Source organism: Gorilla gorilla, chromosome 18, assembly GCF_029281585.2.
Source record: "Gorilla gorilla gorilla isolate KB3781 chromosome 18, NHGRI_mGorGor1-v2.1_pri, whole genome shotgun sequence".
NCBI lineage: Eukaryota > Metazoa > Chordata > Mammalia > Primates > Hominidae > Gorilla > Gorilla gorilla.
Window position 1 is genome coordinate 100,141,419 of NC_073242.2, and position 23,637 is coordinate 100,165,055.

The following is a 23,637-nucleotide window of genomic DNA, read 5'->3' on the forward strand; positions in this document are numbered from 1 at the left end:
GCTCCACTCAGGTGAGTGCAGGGACCAGGCCCTGGGGCAGCCAGTACTCCTTGGGGCCATCATGAAACCCGATCTCCAGGACAGAGGGTGAGGCCCCCGGACAGCTGCACGTGTCAGCTGGGAAGGAGCAGGCCGGCTCGGGTTGAGGGTTTTCTGTTATTTCTTTATTGGGGTGGGGGTGGGGTGCATCATTCAGATCTTTGTGCTGGTGCCTACGTGCATACAAGTACACACACACACATAGGCATGTGTTCACGTACGTATACATATACACACAAGGCCAGAGCTCTAGTGTGCTGGAGGAGGGGCAAGCTCTTTTTCCAAGAGGGTATTAGAAAGAGGTTGATTCCAGAGGATGAGTGGTCTCTGAGGCTATAGCCCCCCACTGGGTGGGCAGCCAGCTCTGTGTGAATGCCAGGGTGCAGCTGACAGCGCTGGAGGCCTGGGGACTGGACTCTGAGAGGAGCTTGGGCAGACACAGCAGCCTCCGGCCCCAACACTGCCCTGGGTTGGCAGGCCCAGCCCTGGTCCTGACGGGCAGGTTCCTTGAGCTCCTCGGGAGGGCGTGACGACCCTGAGTGCTTCATGGGACCACTCGGTGGGCCCTCCTCCGCGCCAGGCCTCTCAGAGGACAACCCTCCGGTCCAGGTGGTCCCCACGCCCGCTCCGCTGGTGCCGCACTTCCAGGTGCTTGTTCTGGACCTTCTCAAAGTGCTGCAGCAGCTCTGCGTAGTCGATGCTAGGGGAGTCAGCTTTCTGGGACTTGGGGGCTGCCTTTAGACTGTCTCTGGGAAGAGGGAGCAGAAATGCTCAGTGTCAGGGATCAGCTCACAGGGGGGTTACTGCTGGAGGGCAGTGGGGTCAGAGGCAGAGCCACAGGCTGGTGGGCTCGGCCTCTGGGCGTCTGTCTCAGGCCTGGCAACTCTTCCCTCATGGCGGGCCCCAGAGCTGGGAAGCCCCTGAGCATCCCCCTCTTCCGCAGTTGGTGGGAACAGCTAACACTGCTGCTTGGCTATTGCCCTCGGCCTGTGGGCTGGCGATGGCGCCCAGAGCAGGCATCGCATTGGGAAGCATTTCCTGTTTACGAGTGGCTCCCTTTGGGGTGAAAGCCAGGGCTAGCAGCCAGCCAGGAAGCCAGCTGGGGCCTAGAAGAGGGTCTGGGGAGAAGGGGGAGGTGGCAGCTTGGCCCTTTCTCTGAGAGGCAGGGCTAGGACTGGGGAAAATGGGAATTGCTGAAGAGCCTCTGCCGGGCCCTCCACTTGGCAGGACATTTGTTTTTGAGTGTTGGGGCCCCAAGGCCTGCAGTCACTCACTGTCCCTGGGAGGAGGAATGCCGGTCTCACCACTGGACATGCCTACAGCTCCTACATTCCTGTTGCTGCCACCCTCTCCTGCACTGCACAGCTAGTGTGCATGATGCTCCCTATAATGGTGCAATGCGGTAGCCTTGCTGTCCCTGTCAAGCCCAGTGCTTAGCTTGCCCCTGGGGATGAGATCCCCTTGGGCTCCTGTCCTGTTCCTACTCACCCTCCAGCAGTGTCTCATGAAATGTTCTGCTCCCTCCCTTTGGCCTCACTGGTTTGGAGGAGCAGATCCATGTGGGCTAGGAAGTATCTGTTTCCAGGCCCTGAGGCCTGGTGGCCCTGGGAAGGGGTCTCAGGAAGACTGTGGGCTGCTCAGCTAAGCAGACAGTCTTGGGGCCCTTCAAGTTTATGAAAAGATGCCAATCGGCGGGGCTGGGAAGGGGGGTGCAGGCAGTGGCAGAGCACAGGATCTAGACAGACCTGGACCCAACCATAACTCCACCGCTTCCTAGCGGTGTGACTTGAGCACGTGACTGTTTCCTCATCTGCAAAGCGAGGGCTACCTAAGGAGCGGCCCTGGGGTGGCTGCCAAGATGCCTTGACACGATGTGTAAGAGCTTCACCTGGTATCCAGCCCCAGCTTAGGTACCTGGCAGGTGCCACTGTGGCTACAGTTCTGCCCCTCCAACGTGAGGCCAGCTGGGGCCCAGCAGCTTGAGGGTGGAAATAAAGGAGGCCATTTTGGGGGAGAAAAAATGGAGCTCCCCCAAAACGAACTCTTGTCTATGAGTTCAGTCCAGCAGGAAGAGTCAACGGCCAGAGCCTGACAGTTGCTTCAGGTGGCCCACCAGCCTGCTGGGCAGGACCGGGGCAGGGGGACTCTTCCCACAGTTGAGATGCCATCTGGGGCCCGGAGGCGGCCTCCTGCACCCCTGCTCAGCTCTGCCTGCCCACACCTGTTCCCTTCCCGCCTCCCTGCTGAAGATGCACCACCAGAAAACATCTTGGACATGTCTACGGCTGCGGCTGCTGCTTTTCTGGGCCTGGTGCTCCTGCCTCCCTAGCGGGGCTCAGCTGACTTTAGTTCAACAAAGATCAAAAGCAGCTGGGCGGGGCCCATTCTAGAGGGCCAGGCTGTGGGCAGTGTTCTAGGCTGTGGTTGCTACTGGGAAGGGACCTCCCAGGCATGGTAACCTTGGGAACCAGGTGCCACTGCTCCAAGAGAGCAGCTTGGACTTCTAAGGAGGCCAAGGGCCACCCCGGAGCTTGCAGCCCTAAGTCCAGGGTGCGGCCAGATGCTCCTCTAACCCACTTAGGCCAAGGCCACAGGTGTGACCCTAAAGTCTGTCTTCTGATGCTGGGCACCCACAGGTCTGTGCGTTGCTCCCCATGACACTCCTGGCAAGCCAAGGCCTTAGGTTAGGGGAGCTTAGGGGCCTTTAGAGAGATGCTTTCAGCACTGGATGGCAAACCCGGCAAGATGGCGTCGGTGTGGCAGGGTTGGTGGGGGTGGGAAGAGTGGGCCACATCTGCTCCCTGGGCCCTTAGGGTGGCAAGAAGTCCTGCTCCCTGTGATGGGCAGACCCTTCCTGGCCTGAGATCTTGGGAGCAGGGCGGGCTGTGTCACCGGGGGTGGGTGACACTGCCTGGGCTGCTGAGCACAGAGGCCAGGCCCGCTCTCCCTGCCCCACCTAATGCAGATGGCTGCTCTCAGGCCCTGCACATCTTCTGTAGGTCCATAACCACCCTCGGGCACCGAGGCTGAGGCCAGCCAGCCCACAGCACAGTGTGGCGAGTCCAGGACTCAGGGCCGGCTCTCACTCTTGCCATCCCACCCATGCACCTGTTGCCAGCTTTTTCTTAGAGGTTCCCTCCTGCCTTACTGAGGAGAGAGTCCCTGGGGAGTGGCCCAGAAGCCAGGGGGTGGGGGAGCTGAGGTCCCCAGGGCCTTGATGGCGCTTGGAGCACACAGAACCAGGGATGGGCGAGGAGTGTACAAAACTCTCCCAGCTGTTCCCGGCTCCAAGGCCTGCCCCGCAACTCGACCCTGTCTGCCAGCTGTCTGCCCCTCCCAGGGCTGGGACTGTCCGCAGCTCCCTTCCCAGGGTGTGAGCCGTCCTCTGGGCCCCACCCTGCAATCTGACCCCTCCCCCAGCTGTTCTGAAGTCCCCTGGCATGCCCACTGCTTCTGTGCCCCTATCTATGGTATCTCTTCCTAGGTCGTTGCAAAGAAAGGCTGGGGGTCCAGGGCATTGAAGGCTAGGGGGTGCCTCACACACCCATTTAGTCCAAATGTGCATTTACTGACCAAGTAACCAAGAACCCAGAGAGGGCACTGGGCTTGCTGGAGGTCACACAGCAAATCCATGGCAGAGCTCACACCAGATCCTACTCTAGGCCTGCAAAGCATCCACTGACCCTCAGAATCTTCTACCCAGAGGCCTCAACCCCTTGGCTCAAGATTTCCCTGACTGACCGTGGGAGATTCTGAGGAAAGCCTCATTTTCCCAGCTTCCCTCTGCAAACTTGTTCTACCCTGGTTTGAGGAGTCTGACTGCTCTGAGCCTCTGCTCCCCTCCCAAGACGAGGAGATCAGCACTCGGAGCCCCGGGAGAGGCTGGGCTGGCTCCCTGGCCAGGAGGACTCCCAGGAAGGCAGGCTGGTTCCCACAGGCAGACTGGAGGTCACAGGGAAGCAGCCCTTCCTGCCTCCTCCCTGCTTCCGGCTGCACCTTCCCCTCCTGGGTGCCTGCCAGGTTGGCCCTAACACCATGGGGCGTTGAAGGGCCAAGGCAAAGGCTGGGCCAGCAATGCCCGGTGTGGCTTCTAGGCCTCTCTCGGAGTCTCTCGGGAGCTGACAGCACTCCGGCCCCAGGAACCCACACATGCGCCCCCGCTCCATGGCTGACCCTGCTCCCCTGGGGACACTGCATCAGGTGCTGTCTTCTGGGGACCACCTGGCAGCACCCTGAGCAGCTGGGGTGGCAACTGGCTCAAGGCCTAGTCCTGCCACTGCAGGGCACTGCCTTCTGGGGAAATGGGGCAGGGAAGGCATGAGCCTGTCTTGGTTGGGGCCACACTTTCTAGGGGTTCAGCCTCTCCAGCTGGCCTGGGGCAGAGAGCCTATCCAGGTGCCCCACACTCAGCCACCCGAGGGCCAGTCTGGGTAGGAGGGGCAGTGGGAGCCGATGCCAGCGGTGTGGAGGGCACAGGGCCTCCAGGCAGGCCTGTCTCAAGGCTGCCTGTGTCCATCGCAAAGGCGAGCACCCGAGGCCCTTTGCTGGAGCAAGGCGCCAGGCCTGCTGAGCGGCTCTAACAGCCTGGGAGGGAATTCTAGACACACAGGGCATCTGATGCAAGCTGGGCGCGCTCCATTCAGCGTAAATCTTCTCAGTGGCTCTGCTGGTTTCCATGGCGACCTGACAAGTGAAATTTTCCATCTCGGATGCCAAATGCCTGTGGATGAGGCAAAGCCTCCAAGGGTTACCAAATATAGATGCAGCCCTACAGGCTCTGGGGTAGGGGCCAGCCGTGGGTTCAGGGTGGGAGCCGGCACTCCTCTGACCAGAGGCTGCCAAGCTGGGCCTCTTGGTGGAGGGGTGCCTAGGACCTGTTCCTTCCATGGGCAGGACCTGAGCAGGGGAGCCTTGAGTGTACCCCTGCCTCCCACCCCACCCCGGAAGTGGCTGAGAAGGTCCTAGCAATGATGGGGTCTCCCAGTGACCCAGGGTTGAGCCTCTGCCACAGACAGGGTGGGGAGGGGCTATGTGAGGGCCTGGGAGGTGCCCAGGACAGACAGCCACTGGGGCCCCCATCTCTAAGCTGGGGCAGGAACTCCTCCCCCTGCCTGGTGTTTCTCTCCAGGGTCCTCTGTCTGGGTAACTCCAGATGCCCTCACAGTTTTTAGATTTTGCATAGCCTCACTGAGCTGGACCCTGATTGCCTGGAAGTGTTGCTACTCCCGGCCACCGTGTGAGGGCTCCCAGAATCCCTTGCTCGGTGCTCTGATGTGGACACAAGAGGCCAAGGGGCAAGTGGCTGCGGGGGGGATGGTGGTCACAGTGACAAAAGGGGTGGGATGCTGAAGTGAGGGAGGCCTCAGCAGCCCCTGGCAAGGCCCTTCCTCACCAGGCTCCTCTGGGCCTGTCCCTGCTCAGGGGGCGGGAGCAGCAGTCCCCAGCCGGCACTCACTCGGTCTGCAGCAGCTCAGGGTTGGGCACGCACTGGAGCCGGTGCGAGAGCAGCTGGAAGGCGCTGCTCTGCGGCAGGAGCATGAGCAGGCCGTAGAGGGCCTTGATCAGGTAGGGGTTGTTCTTCACGTCCAGCAGCTGCAGGCGCAGATCTGGGGTGGGCAGAGGGCAGGGATCAGGGACCTGGCACTGCTCTGGGACACGCCCAGCCCACACTCCCTGCCTCCGACTGGCCAGGACCACCTGGGACTTGGCGCCATGGCACCCACAGCCCAAGGACCCAGCTGTGTGGACCCAGCCAGGTGGCTGTGGCTTCCAGCGAGTCAGGGGCTGCTTCACAGCCAGTCGCGCTGCCCCCGCCTCCCCCAGGAGTGTCCTAGCCGTTTCCATGATCTCATCTTCCTTTCCACCTGCCCACCTGCCTGTCTGATCTTTCCAACAGTCACCTCAGCCCCACAACCCCGAGACACGCTATGCGGCCTGGTCTGTTTCCCGCCCCTCGCTCAGCTGCCTCCCTGGTGATACGAGGGCTCGGGGCCTGTAGTGTAACATATTCTCCAGTCGGCTCCACACGTGCCAGCACGGGAGAGCTATAAATAGGGTGTGCTGGAGAGAAAGACGGTGGATTAGGACAGCTTTAAGAGAGGGCAGGATGGAAAAACGCTTTTGTGTGTAGCGAGACACACACCAAAGCCCCGGAGCGTCTGGGAGGTGCTTCTGGAGCTCCGGCTCACATGCCAGCCCTGCCACCACCCTGCCGGGGGAAAGAGACGCACCCGGGGGGCTGCCCAGCACTCATTCCAGCCCAAGCTGCAGCACGGACCCCACTGGTGGCTGGCTGTACCACAAGGCAGTCCCAGCTTCCCCAAGGCGCACAGGGGAGGTGGGATTGGAAACGGGCTCACTTTTCTTCTGCGAGCCTCTCCAGGAGAATCACTGGCTTCTACTTCCTTGTGTCCCTAGGCCCAGTCCAGGCATTGTTTGTGGAGGATGTGCCATGTGCTTTGGGAGAGGGACTATGTCACCCCTGGAGCGGCCACACAGGGGGTCCCGCTGACAAAGGGAACCTGAGCACCAGGCCTTAGGGCCAGGGTGTTGATGACCAGGGAGCAGAGGAATGGAGGCCTGCTGGCGCCCTCCAGAGGAGACCCCCACCACCATTGTCCTAGGCCTGGCTGCCCAGCAGAAGCGCGAGCCTGTTTCCAGTCCTTTCTTCCCTTTGGGCCTTTGGGAAGCGGGCACTGCCTGTGGCCAGACCAGCCACCTCTAGGATCCAGGTGACTCAGGGCTGGGACGGTGTTGGGCGAGACCAGGGTGTGTCTCTCCTGTTACCCTGCCCCAGCAAAGCCCTGGGCTTGAGGAGAAGGTGCTTGGAGTTCCTCCAGGGTCAGGGAGGGAGGGCAGTCATCCTAGGGATGCTTCTGGAATGCCAAGAATGTACAAGTGGAGAGATGAGTCAGGACAGACCGGCAGCAGGAGCAGGGTCTTTTTAGGATCTGACCTCAGGCGGCCGTGTGGGTGCCTGTGTCCCTGGGAGGCCCTCGGGGAAGTGTCACGCTGGGCACACCTGGGACAGGCTTTAGCGCACTCTGCGGAGAGCAGGGTCTCCCCCCTGCTCTTCTGTCTCCAGGGCATCAGTTCCTACGGCACCCTGCTGCTTGATGAGGCTGCCCTTTGAAGGGGGCTCAGGAGGGGATGGGAACGGGTGTTCTTCAGCCCCTGCATTCAATTCAGGCTCCAGGGCTCAGGCTGATGGGCTTAGGCCGGGCGGGTCAGAGACGCTGCCAGAGAGTGGGAGAGGCCAGGCGGCCAGCTTGGCAGGGAAGGTGGCCACCAGCAGAGTGGCCTCCTGGCTTCTCTGCACATTATAAACACATAAGCGTCATTCAAAGTGTGTATGTTGAGGTGCTGAGAGCTGTGCTCGCCCCAGCCAGCTGCCACTTTTGCACATTCAGCCTGGGTGTTACTAAGCAGGCAGCTCCTGCCCACTGGCTCCCAGCAAATGCCAACTCTTCTTTCAGAGAGGTACAGGCATGGCTCTTGGGCCAACAGGAACACCTGCAGAGGGACTCAGGGGACCCACAACTTCAGAGAGCCAGAGCAGAGGCAGCAGACCCAGAGGGGTGGCTGGGGACAGCCCAGGGGCCTGGTATCAGCCTTCAAGGGGGTTCTGCTGTCAGCGCTAGCTCATGTCCAGGAGACTCACTGTGAGGGATACAGGCAGGACCCAGGTTCTGATGCCACGTGCCCCAGCCCTGCTCTGGCTGGCCTTGCAGGCCTATCATCCCAGTCTTTTTTTTTTTTTTCCTGAGGCAGGGTCTTGCTCTGTCGCCCAGGCTGGAGTGCAGTGGTGCAGTCACGATCACTGTAGTCTCAACCTCCTGGGCTCAAGTGATCCTCCTACCTCAGCCTTCTGAGTAGTGGTGACTATAGGCATGCACTCTCATGCCTGGCTAATTTTTAAAAAATTTTGTGGAGATGAGATCTCACTATGGTGCCCAGGCTGGTCTCGAACTCGTGCCGTTAAGAGATGCTCCAGCCTCAGCCTCCAAAGTGCTGGGATTATAGGTCTCACATTCTCAACATTCCAGAAGCTTCCCTGGGGTGACTGCTCTTCCTCCCTCCCCAGCCAAAAGAGACCAACTGGAGCTTGACTCCACCCACCCCACTCCAGGGCAGCCTTGGACTCATGGCGGGAGGCGTGGTGGGAGGTGGTTCTTACACGTGAAGATGGGGCACTCGATCAGCTGCACCAGCTTGTCCACCTCTGCGAGGAAGTCCACGGTGACCTCTAGGTCCCCACTGGGTGTGCAGTCAAGGAAAGTCTGTCTGCTGGGCCAGCACAGCCGCAGCTCAGAGCACCACACGCCCTCCCCACCTGCACCTGGCTTCCTGTGCACAGAGCCTGGTTGTGGTGAAGCAGGATTTGGCGCACAAAGGACACCAGGCTCTTCCCTGTTCCTCGCCTTTCTGTCCTAAATGGAACTCCCCTGTTCGGAAGTTCCAGGTTCCACTCTAGCAGCTGTCTCCTCTGCACCCTCCCGGGCTGGGAGAGGCTCTTATCACAGCGCTGCAGCCCGTTGGGGGAGGGCTGGGCAGGAAGGGTTCTCTTTTCCCACCAGCAGGGCTGCAGCAAGCTTGAGGCACTGGGCAGTGGCCTGCCAGTCTCTGGGTGACAGAAGTGGCTGAGAGGAGCAAATCTAGGTTGTAGAAGGGAAGCAGGCACACTGTGGGGAGCCAGGCAGGGCCACACCTAGCCCTCCACTGAGGCATCTCCTGGTCCCTTCTTCCTTACTCCCAACTCCTGGCTGGTCATGTTGCCTTCTAAATAGCACTCCAATCCTGGGTTACATGTCAGGCACCCATGGATGGGGCTAGTTTGCTTATTGGTGTTTTAAAAAAAATCTGGCCAGGTGCGGTGGCTCACACCTGTAATCCCAGCACTTTGGGAGGCCGAGGTGGGCAGATCGCTTGAGGTCAGGAGTTTGACACTAGCCTGGCCAACGTGGTGAGACCCTGTCTCTACTAAAAATACAAAAATTAGCCGGGCATGGTGGTGAACGCCTGTAATCCCAGCTACCTGGGAGGCTGAGGCAGGAGAATCACTTAAACCCAGGAGGCGGAGGATGCAATGGGCCAAGATCGCCCCACTGCACTCCAGCTTGGGTGACAAAGCAAGACTCCGTCTCAAAAAACAAAACATCTAACTCTGGATGCCTTTTGAGGAGCGCAGTGCTGAGGTGAGAATGGGTGCCTCCTGCTTCTGAGGCCTCTGCCCAGCCTGCTTCTCCCCAGTGTGTCATCTTCAAGCCTGTCGGGCTCTAGCTCTGTGGCCCCCGAAGGCCCACGCCTGGGCTGAAGCCTGCAGGCTCACCCAGCCATCCACCCATATTCCCAGCTCCAGGCCTTCTCCCCCACCCCCACACCAGGCCCAGGAGGAACTGCAATGAGCAGAGGGCAGCCACCTTCTCCCAGGGGCAGGAGCTGGGGTTCTCTCCCACCCCAGCAAGATGGTCCAGCATCACCCGCTGGCACCCGCCGGGCTGGGCCTACTCAGTCCCAATCCCAACCTGCAGGGTTCCTCCCGGGCCAGCTCCCCCTCCAGGAGCCCCTCTTTGCTGCCAATCTCGCTCTCCCAAATACGTCCCTCCCCTCCCAGTGTCCTGGCAGCCCTGATGTCACAAGCCCTGAGGCTGAGTGGAGGGGTGGGGACAGGAGCATGGCACTTGGGCCCGCCTGTTGGGTGGAAAGGGGGCAGCCGGCCCCTTCCTGCCCCTCAGAGGCCCAACCCCAACCACAGTGAGAGGAAGGATACAACTTCTGGATGAGGTCATAGGCGTGCCGGTAGTTCTGGGTGAGGAAGCAGAGGGACACCGTGGTGACTGGGTTGTGGCACCAGGAGCGGTACAGGCAGCAGAACAGGTTCTGGCTCTCCTGTGGGGGAACAGGCATGAGCCGTGAGGACACGCCTGCTCCTTGCCCCTTCCCGGTCCACGTGGGGACCTGAGGGAAGGGCCACAGGTCTAAGTCCCAGGGGCCTTCAGTCGGGGGCAGCCAGAGCCAGCTTAGCACCCCGGCTGTTTGGCAACCCGGCTGGGAACGAGCCGTCACAAAGGAAACGCTGACAGCTCCTCCGCAGACCCTGTCATTACCTCCCAGTCCCAGAGCTGTGTGGTGGCTGCGAGGGCCTGGCTGGGAGTGGCTGTCCTTTGTGCTGGCATGTCTGCCCTTGGCAAAATCACAGTAATTGTCCCCCCTCCCCACCCCAAAGAACTCTGTGGTCCCGGAGCCCCATGGGGCTGGGATGATGATGGGGGAGTGGGCAGGGAAGGGAGGAAGCACACTTAAATGCCATCTCCTCCCCACCTCTGCAGTCCACTTCGAACACTTGGAAACCACCCAGGAACCCAGCCCACACTTGGGGGAGCCCTTGCCCCCGAGGAAAATTCTTAAGGCCTCTGCGAATGTCTGGAAGGAACCACAGGAGGGAGGCAGGGCTGTGGCCTGGATCGTGCAGAGCCACTTGGCCCCAGATGCCCCCGGACATGGGCCTGGATATCCCTGAGGCTCCTGGGGAGGGTGTAAGCAGGGTCTGAGCTGGCAGGGGACCTGGGAAATGAAACCCCTGGAGTCCCTGCCTCCAGGATGACGCCTGTCCCTGCACGGCCTCTGCAGCAACCACCCTCAGCCGGCACACGAGAGGCCTGGGACCCGCGTCTCTCCTTGTTCATAGGAGAGTGAGAGTGAGTGAGTGTCCTTTCTGCTCTCTCTGACCAGTCGTTGGTGCATCCCCATCCAGAGCCTGGGACGGATGGGCAACAAACTTGACACCTTGGCTTATGACAGGTGCCTTAGGAGCCAGATGTGCCCAGCTGTGGGAGACAGGGGCCAGGCCAAGGAGGGCGAGAAGAGCTGTTAACCCCTGATTCGCCAGCAAGGTTATAACCCAGAGGCCTGGCCCTAAGAGGGTGGCACCGCCACGCAGGGTGGGCCCACGGCCAGCAGAGCCTCTGTTTTCAAGGGGGCAGTGCCTGGAGTGGGACTGGGGTGTCAACCAATGGAAAAGGCAGGGCTGTTGGGGGGTCAGGGTGGACACGTGGACCCTCCTGCGGGCAGAGACCTCAGTGTGGGTGACGTGACGCACCCATGGTTAGTGCTGCGCAGCCACTCACCCAGGATCCCTATTTCCCAGTGGACCAGGGGAAGTCTCGATTTCAACCCCGTCTTCTCCCTGAGAGCCTCCTGGGGCCAGCCGAGGGGCGGGCTCACACAGGGTGTGCCCCCTGGCATGCAGGAGACGCCTGAGGATGGAGTCCCGGACGCAGCCTACCAGGGTCTTCAGGTCCTTCAACTGGTTCCTTAGCTGGAAGAGCTCCGTGGAGGTCAGCAGGATGGTGTTGAGGGCGTGGACCATGGTCGAGGCGAACTTGAGGTCCTCCTCCCGCAGCAGGATGTCTGCCATTGAGTGGAAGATGTTCTCCGCATTCAGCAGGAGGCACAGCTGCCTGGAGAGCAGGCAGACTGGGGTCAGGGCGCAGGCTGACCTGGAAGCCTCTGTGTCTCAGCCTGGGAGGCCTCCTCTTGGTTTTGCAGCGTCCTGGGGAAACTGCTCTTTCCTGAGGCCGGTGTGGAGCCATGACTCTGAGGCCTGTGGTTGTGGGAGGGCGGGGAAGGGTGGGGGGAATGCCGCACCTGCCTCTAGGCCTCCCAGCACTGCCTACCTGGGCCTAGCCACGCCAGGGCGCTCCACGCTATATTAATCTCCCGGCACAAGAGAAACAGCTGGGCCTCCAGCTACCCAAAATAGTTCCTGGGATCCCGTCACCTTCCTGAACTCCCACATGCCTGGGCAATGCCCCCCACCCCAGGCCAAGACACGCCTGTCCCCTGCTGGGCTTTCTTCTCTTGCTAGAACTCATCTTCATCCAGCCAATTCTCCACACATTGGTCACCTGTTTACTGCCCCACTCCTCCTCCTGGAAGCCCCCGAGGTCAGGGATTTGCACTGTTCGGGCTGTACCCTGCGGCCTGGAGCACAGATCCGTGTGGGATCAGCGTTATGACCCTGAGTTTTTTCTTCACTGTACGGATGGTGAAACTCTGGTGAAGTGACTTGACTAAGGTCGCAGAGTCACTTAGGGCCAGAGCCTAGCTCGCTGGTCCCTGGGCCATGACCCCTTTCCCATCTCTTGTCTAGTTAACAGTCGTTCAGGGCTAAGGATTGGACTTTGTGAAGAGGAGCCTCCCTGTTATACAGAAGGCAAAAAGGGAACCCAGAGGATGAAGAAAAGCAGATTCCTCAGGGTCCCTGGGCCGGATGACACGAGCAGCGAGAAGTGGGTGGTGAGGACAGGCTTGGAGGAATCCGCGCTGCTTTTCCACGTGCCCTTGGAGGCCTGGACTGCAGGGGAAGGGCACCTGGGCAATGCTTCCCAGCTGGAGTCCCAGGGATTCGGGAGCTTCCCCAAAACAGCATGATGCAGGCAGGATGGGGCATGAGCAGGGTGGCTGGTGAGAGGGTGGTGTGCAGCACTGCGCTTCCTGAGTGCTGGGCTGGCAGCAGCGTGGCACCCCTGCCCACACCACCTTCCGTCTGGGGCTAAGCTCCAGTGCCTGACGCCACGTCCCGTCTCCAGGGAAGCATCACCACAGGTCCAACACGGCATCGGAGGCCCCGAGGTCTTGAGTGCTCAGTGACGTGAGCCACATTTCTTGGTGGGAGGCCTGAAACACCTCCATCTCCTCCTAGGTCGCTGGACTCAGCCTCCGCTCCGCATGACCTGGGCCCAGCTTCCCAAATGCCCCTGAACGCCAGCCATGGCTCTGGGGCCAGGCTGGAGAAGATTCCTTCCCACCCCCAGCCCCAAAGCAACCCCAGAGCATTTGGTAACAAAGAGGCCAGACCACAAAGCGCAAACAGTAGGCAGGCCATTCCAGCCTGCCCCGGCTGGAGCCTGCAGGCCTGGGCAAGAAACCATGAGAAACAGAAACAAGCGGCACAGGGAGGGGGTGGCGGCCGCACGAGTGAGGGCCGCTTCATCTCCCCGCACATGCCACCAGGACCCTGCCATGCCGGGGGCTCCCCTGGGGTTAGGTGGGAGGTGAAGGCCTCAGCCTGGTGTCCCCAACTACCAGCGGTGTGATCTCAATGTCTCCGCACAATTTTTCCACCTTAATTAGGGGTAATACCTATCTGTGAAATAGGGGGAAGTTCTCAGAGGGCAGCCTGAGGACGAGGAACAAGCCATGTAAGGCTAGTGTGTGGAACTAGCCATGTAAGGCTAGTCCTCTGGGGAGCTGCTGGCTGCAGAGGGAAAGCCCAGCCAGGCAGCCTCAAGCCAAAGGCCAGGAGGTGGTGGCCCTGCTGTAGAGCCCAGACAGTGCTTCCTGGCCCCTCCCAGTCCCCCAACCCCTCCATGAGCCCTGTCTCCAAGGCTGTGGGACAGAAATGTTCCAGAAGGGCAGGCACAGGAGGAAGGGGGGCGTTCTGACAAATGGTCACAAGTGCCCGTTGCCGGCAGCTGGTGCCGTCTCCATGACAGAGGCCAACAGCTGAGCCGCTGCCAGGCAGCGCTCTCCAGGGATCCAGGCCGGCAGGCGGGACCTGTGGCAGCAGAGGGCAGGGTGGTGCCCATGTGAGGGCAGGCTGAGGAGGGTGCGGAGGGAGGGACGGAAGAGGGGCTGGTGGTGAGGAGAAGCGGGCACCCAGGCCTCCTGGTGTCCCAGAGAAGCTGGGGAATGCTGACTGTGTTACAGAAGGTCAGGAATAGTGGAGTTTTCTGGAAACTCTTCTCTTGCCACCAGTGATACCACCCTCTCCTGGTTTTCCTCCCACCTCTCCCCCAGGGCTGGGGTAGCCCTTCCGCTCTTCTCTCTCTAGTCTGTGCCTCTTGGTAGTCTGTGGTCCCAATCAGTGACTCCCACACGTGCCCTCTGGCCCTGAGCCCCTGCTGGGCTCTAGATGGAACAGCTGCTTGCCTGGTGGAAGGCCCTGCCTGGCCACCTAGCAGGCATTTCAAACCTTGCTGGGCCACAACCAGCCCTTGGTGTCCCCATAGACTTGCCAACCCCCTCCTCATCTCAGTAAACGGTGGCACTGCCCACCCAGCTGCTCAGGCCCAAACCACGAGTCATCCTGACCCCCAGTCCCTCTGCTGGGTCCACTGGCACGTATGGGGGCCTTACCCTGGGAGCACAACCTACACGGCCACCCTGCCCCACACACCCGCCCCCATGCCTAGGGGGCTGTCAGCATCTCCTGCCTGGTCCATCTCCCCATGTCTCAGGATCTGCCTCCTGCTGCTTCTCCTGCCCCCACAGTCCACCCTCCACACACCAACTGGACAATCCTAAAACAGGCCCATCGGAACATGCCCCTCCCTGCTGGGATTTGCTAGCGGCTTCCTCCTGGATCTGAAACAAACCCAGCCCCTCACCTCGGCCTATAGGGTCTCACACCTCTCGCTGGTTCCTCTCCAGCCTCCCTCTTGCTGTCCCTCCTCCACTCACGGCATTCTAGCCTCTTGGGTTTTTTGGTTCCTGACTTCGCCAAGCCCACGTAGCCCTAGAGGCTCTGCCTGCTCTGCCCTGGCCAGATGGCTTGGCCAGGAATGGCACGTGGCAGGCTCCTCCCAGACATCGAGGCCTGGGCTCCAACCTCAGGTCCTGATGAAGCCTCAGTCTGAAATGCAGGCCCCTCCTACCAGCCCCTTCTAAGAGAAAGTTCTAGTTCTTTCAGGGCACTCATCCCCAAGAAGCAAGGGTCTCCCGAACAGAACAGTAGGTGCACTGACCCTCCACCCCCTCCGCCAGGCCAGCGCATTCTCTCCGTTCATGCCCAGGCAGGCCTCTTTGTGCTGTGCAAACACCAGTGTGTGGAAAACGGCAGTCTGATGTTACATTTTTGCCCTTGTCACCCATCAGGCCAAGCCCTGGCCTGGCTGCCCTGCCCTGCCCAGATCTTGCACTCTCTTGCTGGCCGAAGAGGCCTGGGAAGCCAGCTCATCCCAGGAGACTCTGGAGCACAAGCCTCCTCACGAGGTGTCTCCCTCTGAGTGAGGTGTCTCCCTCTGAGCATCGCTAATTAAAGCACCACAAGAGGGAAAGGGAGATGAGAGGCCGGGAGCAGGCACCACAGAGAGCAGTGCTGAGGCCATGCCATGCTCCAGCTGCTCGCTCAACCACCCTTGCTCCAGGAGGAAGAGCCTGGAGAGGCTGCTCTGGGGCTGGCAGCGGAGGGGCCTCCACTGAGGATGACTCCCATCCTACTGCTGGGAAGGAGGTGGGGGCCACATCCTGCCTGACCCCAGGTCACCCTACGTTTGGGGAGAAGGAAAACCCAGATCACTGCGTTGCAAAGCCTCAAGAAGACAGTAATAATAGCGGAAGTGTTGGCCAGCTCACGGGGCCCTTACTACAGGCAAGGCTCAGGGCAGAGGGTGTGAGAAGTGGGCCCTTGAGTCAGGAAGCTGGGGAGGGAGGAAAGAGGGCCCATTTTCCACTACAGTCCCTAGTCCACACCGGGATCTGTACAGACAGGTGGCCTTGGAGTTCCCACGCACCTGACACTGGGCTCTGGGTTAGCTCCACTCGCACTGTCATGCTGAGTCCTCACACAACCTGGGCAGGGTTATCACCCCCCACTGCAGAGAAGAGGAATCTGAGGTTCAGAGAGGACCCACAGCTGACCAGAGGAGGAGGAACAGAGTATTCAGACCTAGAAGAATTGACTTCCAGAACCTGAGTTCTTCCTCACCACTCTGCTTCCCCAGTGCCTGCTGTGAGTGGGCACCAGGGGCTGTCCCTGCCCGGCGGAGGCCTGGCAGATGGCTGCCTTGCAGGGCTGCTGCGTCATCACTTCTTTGCTGAGCCCCAGCCCAGCTTGAGTTGCCTGCCTGGCTCCCAAGCGCAGTGTCAACAGTGGAGCACAGCTTGCAAGCATTAAACATGTGCCCATATTTTCCAACACCCGCATGAAAACGCTATTCGTCATGAGACAATGGCCTGGAATGTGCTTGGAAACAAGGCAGAGAGCTGGGGTGGGAGGGAACCTGAACAGGGTCTGCGAGGGCATAGGGGACCTCTTGTACCACCCTGGAGACCCACCATGGGGCTGGAGGAGGGCAGGGGTCCACAGGGGAGTGTGTCGAGTCAGTAAGGGGCCCTCTGGTGTATCCCGATGACTCAGGCACAGGCAGGGGGGATGTGGCCAGAAGGCAAGGACACACGCCATTTAGGGAAGGCTCCTCCCTCAGTGGCAATGGAGCTTTTGGCCCAGCAGGGGCTGTGTCACTGGTTGTGTCCTTCACACACAGCCCAGAGGCCCTGTGGACGCAGCTCTGCCTCCCTGTCTTGGGCTGCTGGCTGCCGCCTGGACAGCTGCTCCCCCTTCCAGGTCTGGTTTTGTGCTGGGGGGCGGGACCAGCTTCTCTTTGGTTTCTCTGCCACATACCCAGGCGCTCTCAAAAGAGCAACCTGCCCTCGGCCTGCTCTGAACTTCCCGGAGCCCAGCAGAGGGGGCGGTCACTTTGCCTTAAGAACTGAGACTACACAGCCTTGCCCATGAACATTCCCTTTGGGGCAGCCTCCAAGGCCAAGGCTAAGGCTCATGCTGAGACCAGGGTAGGAGAGACGTGGCTCTGCATCCCCCTGCAGCCTTCTCCACTGCTCTGGAGCAGCATCTGCCTGGAGGTGACTGCACCACACCTGCCAGGCTGGTGTGAGCCTTCGTGTCACTGTCCCTCCCATCACTAACACTGGCAAGCATCAGCACACATCAGGTGCCAGCCATGGACAGCCGCAGGCCTCTGTGGGAGATGCTCTCCCAAACCCCCACCTGGCATCCACACACAGCCCCTGCTTCAGGCGAAACCTGGGCCAGGGTGGGCAGGAGGAGTAAGGTGTCAACTGGCTTTGTAGGTGCCGCAGTGTCTGGGTGGCTGTAGACTGGCCAGTCACGCCCTAAGGTCATGTGGTCCAGGCTGGCAGGAGCCCTGCCTCATGGTAACAGAAGGGGCGGTGGGAGAAAGGCATGGATGGGAGCCTGGAGCCTGGCGCTGTCTTCTTTGTCCTGTCCTGGGTTGGGGGCAGGGGCCACACACTGCATCTCCTCCAGGGATAAGACAGGTCACTGATTTGGGCAAAGCCAGGCCTTGGTTTGGAGGACAAGACTTCCTGGGGGCTTTACCCCCCAACACCCCTCCTGCCTGGGGCTGTGTGCAGAGCAGCAGAAGAGGGGCTGTGCAAACACTGCTGTCCGAGGGTGCAGCTGGCTGTGGCCAGTGGCCTCTCCCCACCTGGTTAGTTCCTGCAGGCCTGGAGCAGGGCATGAGGAGGGCCAGCTCACAGTGGGAGAGAGGGAGCAGTTCCTTTTAGGACAGACTCATCGTGGGAGCCTGGGGAGGGCAGAGCCTGGCACGTTAGAGGCTAGGGACAGCCGGAGCCTGCTCGAGAGGAGCTGGGGAATGGCTCCTTCGCCAGGTGTCTGTAGGAGCAGAGCCCCGTGCTACAGGTGAGGCCCAGGAGGGCAGAGGACGGAGCTTGGGTCTCCTTGTGGGGAGTTGACATTCTGGCTCCCTGCCGTGCTCCACCCTAGGGAAGCTGGACTCTGCCATGTGGCTTCAGGGAAGACATGAAACTTCCCATGATCTCATGTCCCTGCACCCTCTGAAAACAGGACCAGCGAAGTGACCAAGGCCAGAAACACTTCCCCATCCTCACTGTCGGCTGATCCTTCCCAGGTCCCTCTGCTGTTTGCTCGGGATACTTGTGCCGGCTCCCTTTGGGGACCTTCCTCTGGCTCTGGTCACCAAGCAGGGGCATGCTACTGGCCCCCCGCCCCCACCTGCCCAGTGACTGTTAGGACGCTGAGCCATCTGCTGGGGATGGGAACCCATGCACTCACTGGGTGCAGGCTCTGCCCTCCCCACCCCTCCTTCCTTGGACCTGGCTTCTTAAGAGGGTGACCAAGGCAGCAGCGGATGATGCGTCTGACCCATGGTGGGGGTGTTTTGGGTGAGTGTTCAGCCTGGGAGGAGGAGAGGCGGAGGGCCCAGGAATGCCCTTCTGCCAGCACTGGCCTGCAGGGCCCTTGGTGGACGCAGCCTGCCTCTCTGCCCAGGTGGGCCAACCTGGCGCTCAAGGGCAGGGATGTGGACAGGGCATCAGATGAACTCAAGAGAAGTTCATGGGGAAATGGAGACTGAAGCAACCATCCCCTCCCAGGGGCCTGTGACATTCTTGACTATCCCAAACAATAAGCCACCAGCAGCGTGGAAAATAGCTGGCCTGGCGGGGACAGACCCTGGACTCAAACCCTAGAAAGAGACAGCAAGGTTGAGAGATGAGCGTGGAGGCTGGGGGCGCCTGCTCCCGCCCGGCATGCCCTCAGCTGCTCTCTCTACTCCAGCCCTCACTGGCCCCGCAACGCTGCCCTCCCCATGATGAACAGAGGACTCAGAAGAAGCCTCAGCTGGCAAGTTCCAGGAGGGGTGGGTGTACCCCAGCTCCTCAGTTTTCCCCTATGCTCCACCTTGTCCACTCTCGCGTGCCATCGATGGGACATCCTTCCCAGTGGAGCCTTGTTGGTGGCCCCATGAGAGGCAAGAGTGTGGGTGATTTTGCTCGGTACCTCCTGTTAGACTAGGTCACACAAGTGGCCTCACTGGGTACAGATACAGGAAGGTCTCCTCCTACTGCCCAACCACCACCTGCAACTACCCTATCGGGTTCTTCATGCCTCTGCTTCTCCAGTCTGGCACCAGGACCCTCTGGTGGTGCTCATCTCCCACCCCAGCAGGTCCAATTCTCTAGCCCCACTGGCCTGGTGGGGACCCTGCCTGCAAGCCCGGCTCTTTGGTCAGGGGGTGTCATGGGGCATGGGGTCAGCGATCGCTGTGCTCCCTGGCAGGCTGTTGGCAGCTCTGGATGGGGATGGGGTTCTTACATGGGTGACTGGGCAGGCAGTCCTGGCTCCAGGCCCCTCAGAGGCTGGGCTGGATGCTGATTCTGAGCAGAGTGTGGGCTGGGTGGACTCCACCGGTCTCTCTGCAAGTCGCCTTAGGACTGGGCAAACCAGCAGGAGGGCAACAGGCTTCAGGTGCCTGCTGAGGGCAGGGCATCCTGGCTCAGAGGCCCCTCCCTTCTCCCTATGGCCAGGCCTCCTTCCTTCATTTCCATCCCCAGCTGCCTGTGGCTCACTGACCATGCACAGAGGGGCGAGCCCTTGTTTATTTTCTTTTTTGAGACGGAATCTTGCTCTGTCGCCCAGGCTGGAGTGCCATGGTGCGATCTTAGCTCACTGCAACCTCTGCCTCCCGGGTTCAAGCGATTCTCTTGCCTTGGTGGCTGGGATTACAGGAATGTGCCACGATACTAGGCAAATTTTTCTATTTTTAGTAGCGACATGTTGACCAGGCTGGTCTTGAACTCCTGACCTCAAGTGATCCACCCGCCTCGGCCTCCCTAAGTGCTGGGATTACAGGTGTGAACCACCACACCTGGATAGCCCTTGTTTCTTTTCTACATTGGATGCTGGATGGTGCCCACGTCCATCCCCTTCAGTGGTCCAAGGCCAATGGACCCCAGTACTTTCCTAGGAGACACCTGGAGTCTCACGGCCAATAAATCTGAGGTGCAACCTAATATCAAGGCTACAAACTACAGAGAAGGCCTGGACCGCTCCCACCGGAAAAGGGCCTCCTCCTTGCCTTGTTCCTGCCCCACAGCTGGGATCCTTTAGGAATTTAAAGAGAAAGCAGCTTTTGGGTCAGTATAACCTTAGGATAGGGAGAGGAGGGAGTAGCCTCCCATCTCTAGTCCAGAACGCTCCAGAATCTCACTGCATCCTGCCCCTCCCCTTCTGCTCTCTTCCCTTCCAACTCTCTGCTTCCAAGTATGAAAACTGTAAATCTGTTTTATTTATTTCAATCAATCCTCGGCAGTGTGCCCCTCAGGGCAAAGGCAGCCATGGTAACCCTGCCAACTCATGCCTTAAAAATTCATCGTGTTTAATGCAGTCGATGTGTCTGGTACACTTAAAAGTTTCTTGCAGGGAGTGGGGTGGGAGGAGGAGGAGGATGCGGAACTTGTTTTTCTGGGCTTTGTAGGGAGCTGGTGGAAAGGGGATGGAGGGAGGAGGGGCACAGGAAGAGGCCTTCAGTCCTCTTAGCCATTTGTCCCTCTGTGCAAGAGGAGGTGCTCTGGGAGGTCCCAGACACCTGTGCTGGGCTCCTCTAGAGACCTCCATAGAAGGTCTCATCTGGGTGGGAGCTGCCACAGAAAACGAAACAGTCTCACAGAGGCAGCTGAAGCCTCAGCCCCCCAGGATTAGCAGGTCCCTCACCCTAAGTTTGGGGCTTGCTCTAGAGAGCAAGTTGACTCCCGCTTTCTGAACTGCCCAGGGTGGAGGCAGATGACCCTTGCTGCCACGGGAGGGGCTCTGCCTTTTCCTCAGAATGGAAGTCATCTTCTACCTTGGCCCATCGGACTGGCTTGGCCTTTTTTCTTTTTTTTTTTTTAAGATGGAGTCTCGCTCTGTCATCCAGTGCAGTGGTGTGATCTTGGCTCGCTGCAACCTCTGCCTCCTGGGTTCAAGTGATTCTCCTGCCTCAGCCTCCTGAGTAGCTGGGATTACAGGCGCCCGTCACCATACCTGGTTAATTTTTGTATTTTTAGTAGAGACTGGGTTTCACCATGTTGGCCAGGCTGGTCTTGAACTCCTGACCTCAGGTGATCTGCCGCTTTGGCCTTCCAAAGTGCTGGGATGACAGGCGTGAGCCACCGCACCTGCCTTGGCCTTATTTTCCATGTGTCTTTTCAGTCTGACCACCCCGTCCCCTGTGTCCATTCACAGGTACTCAAGCCCCCTGTTCTTTCCCAGGACAGCCCTCCCGTCTCCTGCCTCACCTGCTGCTAGTTCCCACCAATTTCCTTCCTAAAGTGGTACTTGGCCCCTGGGCCCTCCCTGAGCCCTGGTTCCTTTTCAGCTTACACCACAAGGCCTAGGGCTGGGCCCTTACAGGCAATGGGGGAGATGAATGCTTGTAGGACAGAAAATTAACTTCCAGGAAGGGACAAGGTGGCCTGGGTTACTTTGGCCGTGGGGCTGGGCATGCACATGGAACTGCAGGCCAAGGGGCTTCAGAGTCAGGTGGGTTCTGAACTGTGTTATCAGGGTTCTTGGCAGGTGTCTGGCTCTGGCGGAAGCATTTCACATTCTGCAAGGAGTCCCTGTGAGGGAACTCAGCAGGTGTATGACTCACAATGAGGTCTGCGTTTGTGTCTTAGAAAAGAGGCTGCGCCTTCTATCCCACATAGACACACCCCAGAATATGGCTGGATGCAGGTCAGATGGCGGGGGCTGGGGACAGGCGTGTAACCCTGTGCTGGAGGCTCTGAAGCCGAGATAGCAGGGAGGACCGATGGGGTATCTGCTGAGATAGTGTCTTGGTGTTGGAGAAAAACACAGTGTGAGGAGGGCAAGGCCGGGGTGAGGAGACAGCCGGGTGCGGGGAGGAGGGGCAAGAGTGGGGCTGGTCTGGCCCCTGCCTGGAGACCATTTTCCCCCGGCCATGAAGCCTTGGCACGGCCGCAGGGACCTTCTTGCATGCTGAATCCTCAGTGCAAATGAAAACAAAGGGACTGGTCACTAAAGGAAATCCTGTTGTCTCCATGATAATCAACTCCAAGAAGTGCTGAGAAGTGCCCAAGCCCTTGGGTCCCTGCTGGGCTCCTGCCCTCTCCTGCCACAGGGATTTCCTCCAAGCTGGAATCACCATTTCCTTCCTAATCCTGGCCACAAATGACAATACATTAGGAACATCGTGTACATTCAACTCCTCAGCATGGGCCACTTGTGATTTCAGCCCAGAGCCCTTTCTAGCAGAGAATGCCATGTGCGACACAGATGAGAGGCCTTGCCAAAGACCCCCTCGGTCAGCCTAACCCCAGCACCAAGTACTCACTGCTGCCCACCCACCCCTTTGTCCCCCAACAAGCTCCAGGGCCCACACAGCACAGAGCCTTAGACACACTTTTCCGGGAAGACAGTTTGGACCTCCTGAGCTGCAGAGATCACTGGGGCCTTCTGGTGTGGACTGGAGCGAGTTTCTCCAGAAGCTTCCTGTGGCTCCGGGGCAGCATATGTGTAGCCAGCTCCTTTTACCCCACTCTCCCACTGGAGCCACCTCTGTGGGTGGATGGCACTGACCACACCTGGCTGGGATGGTGTTGGCCTGTGATCCACACTTAGTTCTACCCTCCTAGGGCAATGGTTTGTCTCCAAGGGTACGAGAGGGAAGCAGGGCCTTGAAACTGCAGCCATAGTTCTGTAGCCTGGACCCAAACTCTGACCCAGCGGAGAAAGTCCACGGGGCTGACTCCAACAGCAGGTTCCCGGAAACCAGTTGGGAGCAGCAGCTCCTGAGTATGGGAGTCAGGCCAGCTACTGCCTGAGGTCCAGGCTGGGGTGATTTTAATATAAAGATTCCTGGTGCCCAGGGAGACATGGCCAAGGCTGGTGCTTTGAACTGGCTGATATATTCCCTGGCTGACACTGCCAGGGAAATGGCCAGGGAAATGGCATCCCTGAACCCTACCTGCCCTGGGGCCTCCTGGGCTCTGCTGGAGAACTGCAGCTGTAACCTTTCTCTCCCTTTGAAGCCCTCTGGGCTTGAACCCTCTAAGCAGGATTCCCTCCTGAGGATGTGCTCAGCTGCCCCCGTGGAGGCCAGCCCTGCCCACGAGGAGGCCGCCACCGCCTGGCACGCTGCTTCCTGGCCCTGCCTGCCCTTGCATGCCCCTGCCACCCGCATGGGACAGGAAGGAACTGAAGCCAAGGACTGGTCCCAGGCCACACAGCCAGGGCCACAGAGGGGTCAGAACTTGGGTTTCTGACCTGGCGCTCATGTTCCCATGAACATGTTCCCATGCTCTGTGGCATCTGCAAGGGACACAGACCTCCCTTCCCTGGCTGGCTCCCCTTCCCACCCATTCCCTGCAGCTTGTATGCCCAGGGCAGAGACACCCCTTCACCCTGTGGCATGTGACCTCACACAGGGTCCTCTGAGATTGAGTCTGTCTTGGGACAGGTAATGGAAAGGCATCCCTGCATCTCTGCCATTTTCCCCTGCAAACCGCGGGGGGACTTGTGAGGAATGAGGCGGGTGAGGGACAGCAGTGCTGGGACCCGAGTAAGGTGGCCAGAGCTACTCCGGCCCCAACAATGTCTGGCAACGCCCCTTGCCCGTGTTCTGATCACCAAGCTGTTTGTTTTCCCTTACTTCAGGCGACGATTCCCAAACTAGTCCCTTTGTTCCAGGACAGGGAGCACTCCAGCTGCTGCGTATTCCACAGTTTACAGATGGTGAGCCTCCCCTTCTGCCTCGTCGGTGCTGGACCAAGACACGGAGGCCTCGGCGGGGCCCACACTCGGCCCCTCTGGCCTTGAAGCCACGTGCCCAACTTGGGTCCAGCAGCCCCAGTGTTCATATGGCCATAGCCCCGTGTCAACATTTCCCTCCCCCAAATTATTTAACCAGATGGGCTGTCCTCCTGGTCATGGGCCCTGGGTGATTACAGTGATTCACTAGTCTCTCGTGTTCCCGTGGCAACTTTCCTTCAAAGGACCTCCTGCGCTCTGAAGGA

At 59.7% G+C, this 23,637-nt stretch overlaps 1 protein-coding gene across 1 annotated transcript in view; it reads right to left on the reverse strand.

The window, feature by feature from the left end:
• Positions 1 to 142: 142 nt before the first annotated feature.
• The window catches only part of VAC14 (VAC14 component of PIKFYVE complex), a 114,012-nt gene continuing 90,517 nt past the window's right edge, over positions 143 to 23,637 (reverse strand). Inside the window, exons 15-19 of the mRNA XM_004057923.5 lie at positions 11,324 to 11,498; positions 9,809 to 9,927; positions 8,216 to 8,295; positions 5,495 to 5,645; positions 143 to 787 (exon numbers count right to left, since the gene is read on the reverse strand). Coding sequence (XP_004057971.3) covers positions 625 to 787; positions 5,495 to 5,645; positions 8,216 to 8,295; positions 9,809 to 9,927; positions 11,324 to 11,498 — 688 coding nt within the window. The 3' untranslated portion in view covers positions 143 to 624. The remainder of the gene's footprint in view (positions 788 to 5,494; positions 5,646 to 8,215; positions 8,296 to 9,808; positions 9,928 to 11,323; positions 11,499 to 23,637) is intronic.